The sequence below is a fragment of the Ahaetulla prasina genome, chromosome 1 (assembly GCF_028640845.1).
Source record: "Ahaetulla prasina isolate Xishuangbanna chromosome 1, ASM2864084v1, whole genome shotgun sequence".
NCBI classification, from domain to species: Eukaryota; Metazoa; Chordata; class Lepidosauria; order Squamata; family Colubridae; genus Ahaetulla; species Ahaetulla prasina.
Window position 1 is genome coordinate 166,742,768 of NC_080539.1, and position 12,836 is coordinate 166,755,603.

The window sequence follows — 12,836 nt, forward strand, 5'->3', positions numbered from 1 at the left end:
TAAGAACAGATTGGAGAACCATTTGTCTGAAATGATATATGGGGTTTCCTGCTTGAGCAGGGGGTTGGGCTAGAAGACCTCCACAGTCCCTTCCAACTCTGTTCTTCTTCTTAAACTTACCAGTAGCCCTGCGAAGTAGATTGAACTGAGAGGCAGGGATTGGTTCAAAGGCTGCCTGTCCCACCCAGGAGAGATACTGAAGTCCAATGAGAACTTGAATCTGGGCCTTCCCCCCCCCCTCCACCTCAATCCTCTTTCAGCGCTCTGCCCTCTGAGGAAGAGAAGAAAGAAGGGAAAGACACGCAGGCTGACTTTTCATTTCTTCAGAGTAAATCCGCCTGTCAGATCTCCTGTGCGCGGAATGTTGCATAATCAGCACTAAATAAAGTATGGTTCTAATAGTAGGAAAGTACAGAGAGTTTCTCTCTCCTCCGCCTTCTACACCCCCCCCCTTCATTACTTTATATTACTTTGGAAAGCTTGAGAGCTCCAACTGTATAAATGCCAATAACTTCCCAAGTTTTTTTAAGGCTCCTGCTGAAGTAAGAGATCAGATTTTAGCAAGTGCTTTGCAGGCAACCAGCCAAAAGCCTTCTGATTCAACTAAAAGCAACGAGTGGACAAGAGGGGGGGAGGGGTCCGATAAAAGTTGGCGAAGGAGGAGGGAGGATTAACTTCAGTTACCGCACAAATTAAAAAGAGGAGGAGGAGGGAAGGGCGGGGGCGCCTCTTTTTTTTTTCTTCCCCCTGCCAAGTGCGCCCATTTGCCGCGCGCAAACGCCTTTCCTTCCAACCGCAAACTCGTTTCCAGCCAAGCTCGGAGAGTCGCTTTCTGCCTCTTTTTTTTCTTTTTCCCCCCCTTGCTCTCGCTCTCACTTTCCCTTCAGAGTCCCGTTCCCGGGTTGTTGAGTGGTTGTTGTTGTTTTTTCCCCTTCCCTTACTCTAACTGGATCGTGGTTTCTTTGGTTTTTGGTTTGTTTGTTTTTTTTCCCCAGGAAGGTAAAGGCTACGGCGCCGCTTTCCGGCTCGCCAGATGACTCAAGATTTCCCACCTCCAGTTCCCCGGGAGTTGAGCTCCTTCCCATCGCGTAAAAAAAAAAAAAAGATCCGCAAAGAGAGGAAAAAGCCTGGCAAACAGGTGCATTCCGGGCGCGAAGGAAGGAGGTCGGACTGGAAGCGAACTGGGAAAGGTGCGGCCGATGGAGCTGCGCCGGAGCAACTTGCGCGGGAAGCAGCGCCGTCCGCAAAGCTGCCGGGGAGGCCTCCGGAGGCGCAAAGCACCTGCTCTGCCAAGCTCTGGAATCGTCCTGATCGCGGGGCGGGGCGGGGCTGCTCGCACGTGTTGCGTTTACCTCCGTGTCCAGCCGTCGACAGAGGAGAGTCTGCCCTCCTTCTCTCTCACATACACGCTTAACAAAAAAAACAACAACAACAAAAGCACGGTCGAAACCGTGGAATACCCTGAAAAAGAATAGGATCGACTCCACCAAACTACCGTACCCTCAACCGTCCTTTTATTTATTTATGCATGTATTTATTTTGTAATTCTCTTCACCTCACGTCCCTCCCCTGTATCGCACCTCGAGCGACAGGTATAAGCGGAGATTAACTACGCGGCGTTTCTAAATCCCTTCCTTTTCCAATCTATCTTCCCCCACCCCCCACCCCCACATCCTTCCCGCAATCCGGGCTGGTTTTCTCTTAAGAAACGAAGGTTGGAGGGGGGGGCGGGGGAGAGGAACTTGGCCCATTCGATTCCATTATCGGTCGGTCGCCCTCCTTCCTCCCCCACCCACCCACCCACCCCCGGTCCGGTTTTGAGGAAGAAACTCCGACGCTTTCAAAGCTGAGTGACCCAAAACTGCAACCGCACACACGCCGCCCTCCTTTTCTCACTCCCTCCCCTTCCCCCCATTTTTTTCTCCCTGCCCCCCCCCCTTTCCCTTCCTCCCTCCCTCCCTCCTCCGGGGCTCCCAGAACAGAAGCTCCTGCCCGCACTTTCCACAACGTTTGCGGCGGCTAACTTTTCCTTCCCACCTCATTAGCCGGCCTCTCAGGCCCTCCGCAAAAGCACTCGCTACTAAAGGAGGCTCCTGCCGTCCGCCAGGCGACGGCAGCCGTGTGGGAAGGAGCGGCCGGGCTGCGTGGCTCAGGCGTGGGGGGTGGGAAACAACGCAGAAGGTGCTTTGATTTACACTTGCGGCTCCAGCTGAGGAGGGGGGGAAGTTCAGGGAGCGAGAGGCGCCGTTTTGCAGAGCCAAGGATTATCTCCCGCTTTTACTGCAGAGCAACGGGTAGAATAAACCCCAGGCTACAGTATACAAAACGCCCGGGACCTTTTTACACGGGAGCGGTTAGCTCTCTATGAAAAGTGCCGCCTGGGTTATGCCCCAAATCCACGCCGGCCTTTCAGAGGAACAGAAAGGGGGGGGTGGGGAATTAGAGGAAGGGGAAACAAGGCGCTTACCTGGACTTGGATGCAGAGCAGCAGGTAATGTAACCATCTGGGAAGAAAGGAGTGAGAAGGAAAAAAGATCAGAGGACGAGGTGAAACAGTGAAACTTCGACCCACGCGGGGTGGCTTTGTTTATAACGGTCGCGAGGAATACCGTCGGAGCTCGGACCGCTTTGTTTTCCTCAGGGAAAACCACCGCCGCGCCCCCCCCCCTTTTCACCCCCACCCACCCAGCCGCCCGCAACAGATCCGAACCACCCAAACCGAGACTTTGAGAAAGCAAAAAAAAAAAAAAAAAGGCAGGCAGGCAAGCGCGCGCGCCGGGAGGTTGGTGGGGGGGTGAGAGCGAGAGAGAATGTCACTATCCTTACAGGCAAGTGCAGGCGGAGAGCGGGGAATAAGACATCGCTGAGTGAGGTGGAGCGGCGGGGGTTGGTCAAGTGGCTTCAAGGGAACGGCGTCAAATCCCCCGCCGCAGGCTGGCCATAGGAAGGGTCCTGCTCCGGGAAGCTCCGCCGCTTTCCAGCGATCTCGCTTGGCGCTCGGCAGCAGTGAGGAGAAGTTGAAAGCCTGCCTGCTTTGCCTCCACCGAGTGACTCCCTTAGACATCAGCTCTCCTCTTCTCCCCCCCCCCCCACACCACCACTCTCTCCTCCTCCTGGTCTGGGGATGGATGGGTGTGTGTATGGGTGTGTGTGCGCGCGGGTGTGCGTGTCTCTCTCTCTCTCTCCCTCGTGCTCGATCTCTGGAGCGGCAAAGGTCCTGCTTGATTGTCAGTAACTTCCGATCGTCAGCAAACAAGCCTGCCCTCCGGTCGCCTCCCCCCCCTCCTCCTCCCCCCTCCTCAGCCTATTCTTCCCGTCTCTTTCTCGGATCCGGCTGCTTTCCCTGACCAAAAGAGCAATCCCAGCGACCCAGCCTGCGCTTTGGCGCTCAAGGATGGCTCTCGGATCCCAGCGGACTCTCCGCCTTTCTACCCTTTTCTCCTCTTGATCGAGCGCAGCCTCCGGGCACCGCAAAACTGCCCCCTCCTCCCGGCGACGTCGGACAGGTTCTTGGCGAGGGCATCGAAGAGGAAGGGCCGAGGGCAAGGACAACCCGAATAGGGCCACCGGCCTTGCCCCGCCGCCGCTTCAGCGCCTTCTCCGCCTTAGCCTCCCTCTTGTCTTCTCTCAACATCCTCCCCACCGCGCGAGAGAGCGCGCATCATCGGCCAGTGAAGGGAGGTGCTGGCTGCTACTTGCACTTGCTGGAGGCGAAGGACAATCGAGAAGCCAGCTGGCTGCCGGCCCCCGCCTCCCTCCAGTCCCGTGGCGGGTGTGGAGCTCCACCTGGGCAGCCAACGGCGACCGCAGCGATTCGGGGACAAAGCGAACGTAGCCAAGGCGCCCCGTCTTCTGGTGCGGAGGAGCGGGTGGCTGACAGGCGAAACCGAGGCTGGGCGGTTGGAAGGAGAGAGAGAGAGAGAGAGAAAGAGAGAGAGCTCTCCTGGGAGGGCTGTTTGCCCAGATCGATCGGCCATGCTTAGGGGCAGTCTATCCTTCCAAATGCAAGAGAGGGCGGCGGGCGGTGCAGGCGAAGCGCCTACGAGCGCTTCCAGACATATGCAAGCCCAATTGAAAAGGTGATGTTGGACTAGCTTGAAACTTTGGCTCTGTCTGATTTAGCTTTGGTTAGCTCTGATTTAACTTTGGCTCTGTCTGATCCCGGGCCCTGCCTGCACTAGCAGCGCATTTCGGAATCCGGAATCCAGAAGAGAAGAAGAACACGGACTTGGAGAAGGGAGGATGTTGTTTCCTCACTAGGTCTGTCCTCTTTCCACCCTGCCCTCTTGGAATCTGCCGGTGTATCTTGAGCATCTTTCCTTACTAGTGGTTTAAAGCACCATTCGTGGAAGCGTCTGAGTTCTCCCTCACCACAGCACAAACATGCCCTTTAGTATTGAGATTTCTTGCTGTGTCTCCTTCATCTCATTCTTAGTCCATAAGTGAGAGAGACTTAAGTTGTCCTTAGCTAGGCTGGTATTAAATAGTTTTTTCTTTTTTATTCCAACACTGTCCAAAGACAGTGTTGCTTAGGCTTTGTCACTCTCTCTTCCTTAGGAGGAAGTTAATTGAGTACAATAGCCCTGAGAACTGAGGTAGTCAAGGCAGAAATCGGGATCAGCAATGAGAAGAGCAAATGTCATGCTGCTATAGTTTTGATAAGGGTAGATGGCTCCAACTCAATAAAAAGCATGGCCACCGTAAATTAGGTTGACTGGGTGGTGGCTTCCATCCTGTGATCCTCCATGCTAACCAAATGCCTGGCCATTACTCTTGAGTGCTGATGCTTTCACACCAATGGTCAGTCAATGTGACTTGTACATACACACTCTTCCCATGATCTATGGGAGAAAGCTCATTATTTTCCCAAGACATACTGTGGATCTGGCCTTGCCTTCTCCAAGAAGGGTAGGAAAGAACTACGATTGCTCACTCTGCCTGGCAGGACCCAATCAGTTTAAGCAGGAACAATTAGTTGTTCTGAAACAAGAAGGATTGACCGGTTTACATCCTAGGCTGGAGACAAGATGGGGCCAAGGTGAGAAGAACACTGGTACAGGTAGTCCTTAGATTTACAACAGTTTGTTTAGCAATTGTTAAAAGTTGAAACAGCATTGAAAAAAGGGAGGTATGACCATTTTTCACACTTAGGACTGTTGCAACGTGCCCCATGGTCACATGAACAAAATATGGACACTTGGTTCCTATTTATGATGGTTGCAATGTCCCAGAGTCATGTGATCCCCTTTGATGACTTTCTGACAAGCAAAGTTAATGGGGAAGCTTGATAAATACCATGATAGAAAAGTTGTTCTTTCTGTGGCTAGGTACAGTAAGCCAGCCCTGCTATGTTGGGAGGACATTCCACCATCTCATTTTATTGAGCGGGGTCCTGAAATCACCCCATCTTTCCAAAGGACAGCTAGGAGCAGTTAAAAAAAAACCTTCACTATTTAAGAGGAAACTATTAAATCAAAGAAAGTTGCATGACTGTGTGAAGATACTTCTTACTTCACCTATGTTGGAGCCCAAGTCAAAATCTGCAGCACCAGGAACCTCCTGGGCTGAAATAGAAACCCTTCTTGGATGAAGAGCCTGTTAGAATTGGTTTATGTCACTGGAGAGGAGACAATCCAGAGTCAAAAAGAAAGATCTGAGCAGAAGGGACTCTTGAAGTCCCATTCCGAGGGGTCCTGCTTCAGCTGGAAATCCCAACTCCTTTTGCTTGCTGAACACAAGGGGAAGCTTTACATCTGCCTAGATTTTTTTTTCAGCTGACCTGGAAATTAAAAGTCTCAGATCAGGTCATCTTTAAGTGCAGGTCTCAGATGAAATCCAGTTCTGTCTAATCTCCTTCCTTCTGCCTTCTTCACTCTACTGCCCTTCCCTCACCAGAATTGGCATTGCCCATTATGGAAGCATAGCCATCTACCAACAGATTTTAAAAACAAGTTGTCTTGCCTCTTGTAGGGCATTGGATAACCTGTGACCCTAACCCTTTGTGGAAATCCCCTCTTTGAGATGGCCAAGGACAGAGTTGGCCAGCATTTTGAGGTACCTAACACTTTAACAGGCGTATCTTTATTAAAAGAGATCTAAAATTAGCCCCACTCTTATGTATGATGTGACCCTATTCTCTGTGGCTGTCAGCTGTCTGAAAAATATTAAGTGCAGTCCTCAGCCAGGAAAGGCTATCCATCCCTTATTTAAGGGAGCAACTCCTTAGGAGCAGATTAAGATTTATTTATCTCTGTCTCCTGTGCCGCTCCTCCCATCCCCAACCTAATCCCGTATGTTAAAAGGCCTATTCATTTTTTTTCAGCTAAATTAGGGATATTTTAAAGGGTGCATTTGCCCAACGTTCAATCCAATATACCAAAATGATGACTGTTGTTTGGAAGCATCCCGGTAGAACTGATAATACAGCTAACACTCAGTGTTATACAGTGAGTGGATAATATTTTGATAAACCTAGATTCAAATCCCTGATTTGGGCTTCTTGTAGTCTTTTGGACTAAATTCAGACTTTTATTTGGGAAAAAAAACGTGGGAACTGAAACAGAGGTTTGTTTAGAGCACTTTTTCACAAGAAATGAATCTGACCATGGCCATCCTCACTCTCCCCCCCCCCCCCGACACACACATGGCCAGTTCCCCATGGCTTCCGATTCACTGCAGGTCTTAATGTAAATGATGACCGACCACACATACTAATTGTATTTAAACCAAATTTCATCCTCTATTGGAAGTATAGGTATCTTTGTGTAATATATGTGTGGGATATACATTTGTGTCTTTTAGATACTGGTACAAAAAGCACATTTGAGCATCTCATTCCTGGTCTTTTGGAAACATATACAGATGTCTCAGCAGATATCCAAGGTAGCCAGCTTCTTAAAAAAACAAAGCTTCAAATTTTATGTTCCTAGCTGCTGTACCCAACTGCTCACCTGCTTTTTTATACAACACTCTCAAGGAAAGATGGGATGTGTCTCAAAAGTTGTGGCTCTGGCATGAGTTAAAACTTTCATGGCATGTTAAGAAAGTATGGTTGAGTCTCTACCTAAGAAGAGGATGCTCTAGGGTCACAGTTGAAGGAAGAGCACAGTAAGGAGCAGTAAACAGTAAGAAGCTTAGGTAGTACCTGAGATTGTAAATAGGTCCTTTATTTATGGAGTGAGGTGTAGAGGTTCATTAGATTCCTTTAGCACAAACCAAGAGTGCCACAGTTTTCGTTTGGTCCTGCCAACATATAATAGGGAAATAGCCTAAATCAAGCTGCCCTTTTCATACCACTTCCAGATGTGTTGGGCTTCCAGCTCCTTAAGTATTGGACATCTGGGAACTGAAATGCTACACATCTGAAAGCTACCAAGTTGGGAAAGTGTTTGGGAAAGTTTAGTATGACCAATAGGGAGAAATAGGTTAAACTGGGAGGAGACCTGCAGTAGTGCTGCCTTCCCTTAAAACCATATAAACATAATGTGTGGGGGGAGGCAGTAACGTTGGAAAGAAAGTTAGGCATGGTGACTGTCTGAAGGGCAATTGCAATCCAGTCTCAACAAGTCCATTGAACCTGTGTAAGCAATACTACTTCAAATGTCAAGTAAGGAAGAACCAGAAGGAGGAGATGAAGAAGCTTCTTGGATGAGAAGCGAAATGTCTTCAAAGAAAAACCAGAAAGTCCAGTTGCCTCTTGAAAAAGCACCTTTGGGACAATCGTGACCTGGATGACTGAGAATCTCCATAGGCAAACAAGGGAATTAACTCACTCAGTTTGGATGTTACAATTCGGACAGAGGTTGACAAATGCAATGTGTGAGAAAGGGAAAGGGAAAGGAAGGAGAGTATCTAGCAATAGTTTCAGAGACTGCCACACATTTGCCTCCGAGAAGCAATGTAAGAAAGCACTGGATGACTTCCTTGTTTCAGAAAATAATAATCTCTTTAACCTGCAAAGACTGCATTTCTTCGAAAGATACCTTGAATTCGTTGAACACCTTGCTGAATACTGGGCACATGCCCATTGTGAAACAACCAGGTTGAGCACCAGGCTGTGATGATTGGCAGAATCAGTGGATGACAACATGCTCAGAGGACAGTTTTCTTACAGAAGAATTAGATCAACATTAAATCCCAGCCATCCTGGGGAAATACCTCGTTAGTCCAACTGATCAAGGCACATCCCTGTGTCAGTACCATCGATGTGTAAACATTGGCAAGATCTACAGGATAATCTCCCATTATAGGTCCTTTCTTCTATATTTGGCTTTGGTGTCCATTTCCTATTTGGATTTTGATAGGACTGTTTTCTGTGTTTATGCAATGTTCTGCTTTGATCCAAATTTGCATTACTTGTTTTGTCAAGTTTTTGGTTTTATATATTTTACTGATACAATCCATGTGCAGGGAAACGGGCACAGGATTGTAGAAAAAAAAAATACATGCCTACTTATGTAGAATTAGCATGATGTTGGTTTTACAAAGCTATTTTTTTATTGCTGCTGTTGCTGAGGTATTATTTCTTCCTCCTTCCTTCCCTCCCTCCCTCCCTCCCTCTCTCTCTCTTGTTTTCAAGAACCAAGTTTTATTTTAAAGTCAAAGGAATTTTCCCACATCCCAGCTGTTTTTCAACAGTTGCTAGTCCGAGCTTGCCATCTAGTGGTCAAGTAATGGAGGTGAAAATAGCATTTTTGAGCAAATAACTTGCTTTTACTATTTGAGGAAAAGATCCACTCTTTTCTTTTTGAACCAGCAACTCTTACGAGAGAGCCAAATTTGAAGATATTTACACTGAGGGCAAAGGTTTATGGCTCCATATCTAAAATATGGAAGAAAATAGGTCGCATGCATTTGTTCCTTTTGGAACAAAAAAGTCTTTTTAAGGATAAATATATTTTATATTTATTATAGGCCATAATAAATTGCTTCCCATTGAACTCAGAGATAAATGATCTTCTGAATTAAGGAGTGCACAAACCATACCACCTTTTCAAATCATACGATTTAAGAAATTGCATGCTTACTTGCATTGTACTTTATAATTTATATATCTTTGAACAGGGGCTGTTGCTAATATAAAGTAAGTTTCATTAGCACAAGCAAAGATCATAAATCTCTGGTGGAAGAACTTTTCAGAGTACTGCAAACTGTTCTGATATCATAAGATAAATAAGAAAAGCAAATAATTTGGGAGTATTAACAGTGGTGGAAGTGTTGAGAATCTAATGTTGGCTTTCATTTAAGAAAAAGCATCCTTAACAGCAAATTTGCAAAAACAATTAAAAGGGCACAACAACAGTTGAAAAAACTAATTAGAGTCATTACTAAAACAATTTAATACTATACTGTGTAGCTAAAGATAATATGTGCAAATCTAAAACAAATATGCATATATATTGATTGACTGATTTATATTTAGATCTTGCTTCTCACCAAAACTGTTACAACAATATTGTTTGTAATTAAAAACTATTAAAAGTTTATTATAAAATTAAAAGAAAGCGGAGCTATCAATCTTGAAATACACACATAATGTAGAAACACTGAACTATCAAAGAACATTACACATTAGGTTACGTTTTTGTGTCTGTTTATAGGCGTTATTAAATGCTATTCAATTGCTTTCCTATCAAGCAAAATCCACACAGCCATTCAAAACCACTTCTTGCTTTAGCAATAGAATAGAATTTTTTATTGGCCAAGAGTGATTGGACACACAAGGAATTTGTCTTGGTGCATATGCTCTCAGTGTACATAAAAGAAAAGATACATTCATCAAGAATTCTTAATGATAGTCATATATTCTTAATGATATTAAATAATATAATTCTTAATTATAATTATAATATAATTATATTTATATTATAATTATAATATAATTCTTAATTAATATAATTCTTAATGATAGTCATTAATTCTTAATGATAGTCATAGAGTACAAATAAGCAATCAGGAAACAATATCAATATAAATTGTAAGGATACAAGCAACAAAGTTACAGTCATAAGTGGAAGGAGATGGGTGATGGGAACGATGAGAGGATTAATAGTAGTGCAGATTTAGTAAATAGTTTGGCAATGTTGAGGGAATTATTTGTTTAGCAGAGTGATGGCGTTCAGGAAAAAACTGTTCTTGTGTCTAGTTGTTCTGGTGTGCAGTGCTCTGTAGCGTCGTTTTGAAGGTAGGAGTTGAAACAGTTTATGTCCAGGATGTGAAGGATCCGTGAATATTTTCACAGCCCTCTTTTTGACTCATGCAGTATACAGGTCCTCAATGGAAGGCAGGTTGGTAGCAATTGTTTTTTCTGCAGTTCTAATTATCCTCTGAAGTCTGTGTCTTTCTTGCTGGGTTGCAGAACCAAACCAGGAAAGTTATAGAGGTGCAGATGACAGACTCAATAATTCCTCTGTAGAACTGAATCAGCAGCTTCTTGGGCAGTTTGAGCTTTCTGAGTTGGCGCAGAAAGAACATTCGTTGTGCTTTTTTGATGACGTTTTTGATGTTAGCTGTCCATTTTAGATTTTGCGATATGGTAGAACCTAGAAATTTGAAGGTTTCTACTGTTGATACCGTATTGTCTAGTATTGTAAGAGGTGGAAGTATGGAAGGATTTCTCATAAAGTCTACCACCAATTCTACGGTTTTGAGTGTGTTCAGTTCCAGATTGTTCCGGTCGCACCACGAGGCTAATTGTTCAACCTCCCATCTGTATATGGATTCATCATCGTCTTGAATGAGACCGATCACTGTTGTGTCATCTGCGAACTTCAGTAGTTTAACAGATGGATCGTTAGAGATGCAGTCATTGATATACAGAGAGAAGTGGGGAAAGCACACAGCCTTGGGGGGGGGGGCTGTGCTAATTGTACAGGTATCTGATGTGATTCTGCTTAGGAGTCACTTCTATTCTGGACAAAGCGAGTGAGCAGTGCTTTCACACAATATTTTCAACAAGAGTCTCCTACAGATTGTGATACTTTTAAAGGCTGCCCATTTCTTGTGAAGTCTTAATTTTAGCACTGTTCCTTTCTGTGTGGTAATTTGACACTAAATTTGGATTTTAAATTAGTGTCACTCTCTTGAGAAATTACATTTGTTTCAGGCAGTTTTAATTTGCATAGCAGCACCAATTAATGAGTGTGAAGTCAACTTCAACTAACTAAATTAGTGAAGGAAAAGGAACTTTCTGTTTAATGAAAAAGTCACATCTTGTCCTTTAAAAATGTCCTATTGGTTTTATTTAGGAAACCAGTAACACAAATATTATGTTCAATGCTCAAAGCAACGTATAAAGGTAAAGGAGTCCCTGCAGATTTTACTCCGCTCATCGTAGCTGACTGTAGGAGGTGGTGCTGATCTCCCTTTCTAGGCCATTGAACCAGCACTTTCCAAAGACGTTTCTGTCATGTAGCCACAGTGCACAGCATACAGTTGTATAGTACATTTTTGCTTTGGATGACTATCTCACAAACAATCCAGGCTGTTTCAAATTCCTTCCTGATAGGTTACTCCGTAAGTGCAGATTTGATGTTATCACACTGCCGCAGTAGTTGTGGTAGTTTCCTTTAAGAGAGAAATCAATGAATTCCTCAAACAGCCTGGATTGTTTGTAAGAAAAGCAAAAATGTATTATACAACTGCAACCACTTGCTTCAACTGGGATAACAATTTAGTATGGACAAAGCCTTTCTTTTTTTCTTCCAAACCATACCAATCTGATTGTTCTAGAAATGGCCCAGCAGTTTATCCTTTGAACTATATATTAGTAGTGGCATTCCAGGTAGGGGATCCTCATACCTAAAAGGAAGCAGCCACATAAACAGAATGGTCAAAAAACAGGAATAATGTCTAAAACAGAGGTCTTCAAACTTGGCAGCTTTAAGACTTGTGAACTTCAACTCCCAGAATTCTCCAGCCAGCATAGCTATCCACAAGTCTTAAAGCTGCCAAGTTTGAAGACCTCTGGTCTAAAAGATCCTTTTGGAAGAAAGATAAGGGAGCTAGATAAGAAGGAACTAAGTCATTAAGGAAACAAAGAAAACATGTCACCTAAACCAGGCAAAAGACATTGGGCCATGAGAAAGGAGACATGAGAAATCCCTCCCCAAATCCCATCAACAGCTACCAGACTTGAAAATCAACTAGGCAAAAATAGCTGCCAGATTTGAGGATCAGCAAAGCAACCTTTGTGGAATAAAAGGGGTCCTGAAGCCCACCCACTTTTTGAGTTTTTAGATCCAGACTTGATGCCTTCCATCCATCTTCCTTGTACCTACTAGCGGGGGATTCAAAAATTTTTACTACTGGTTCTGTGGGCATGGCTTGGTGGGCGTAGCAGGGGAAGAATATTGTAAAATCTCTATTCCCTCCCCACGCCAGGGGAAGGTTACTGCAAAATCCCCATTTCCTCCCGATCAGCTGGGACTCAGGAGGCAGAGAATAGATGGGGCAGGGCCAGTCAGAGGTGGTATTTACCGGTTCTCTGAACTACTCAAAATTTCCACTACCGGTTCTCCAGAACTGCTAGGAACTTGCTGAATACCACCTCTGTGGGGGATGCAGTGCTGCAGAGGCTTAACGACACAGGAAATGCTGCCCAGAAATGGTCTGCACTCTGGCAGTTAAAGCCCAGCTTGATCCCTAGCTCCTGCCCACCCAGCAGTTTGAAAGCATGCAATGTTGTGAGTAGATAAATGAGTACCACTTTAGTGGAAAAAAACTAGCTGTGTTCGTGTGTGCAGAGTTAAGAAGTCAAAGCAAGACATTGACACACAAGACGGGGTGAGGTAAGACCAGCCAGGAGCGCAGAAGACCCAGCAACTCAAGTGCTACTA

At 45.2% G+C, this 12,836-nt stretch overlaps 1 protein-coding gene across 1 annotated transcript in view; it reads right to left on the minus strand.

The window, feature by feature from the left end:
* The window catches only part of FGF18 (fibroblast growth factor 18), a 142,975-nt gene extending 139,182 nt beyond the window's left edge, over positions 1–3,793 (minus strand). Inside the window, 3 exon segments of the mRNA XM_058180841.1 lie at positions 2,468–2,504; positions 2,827–2,875; positions 2,878–3,793. Coding sequence (XP_058036824.1) covers positions 2,468–2,504; positions 2,827–2,875; positions 2,878–3,064 — 273 coding nt within the window. The 5' untranslated portion in view covers positions 3,065–3,793.
* Between the last annotated feature and the right edge of the window lie 9,043 nt (positions 3,794–12,836).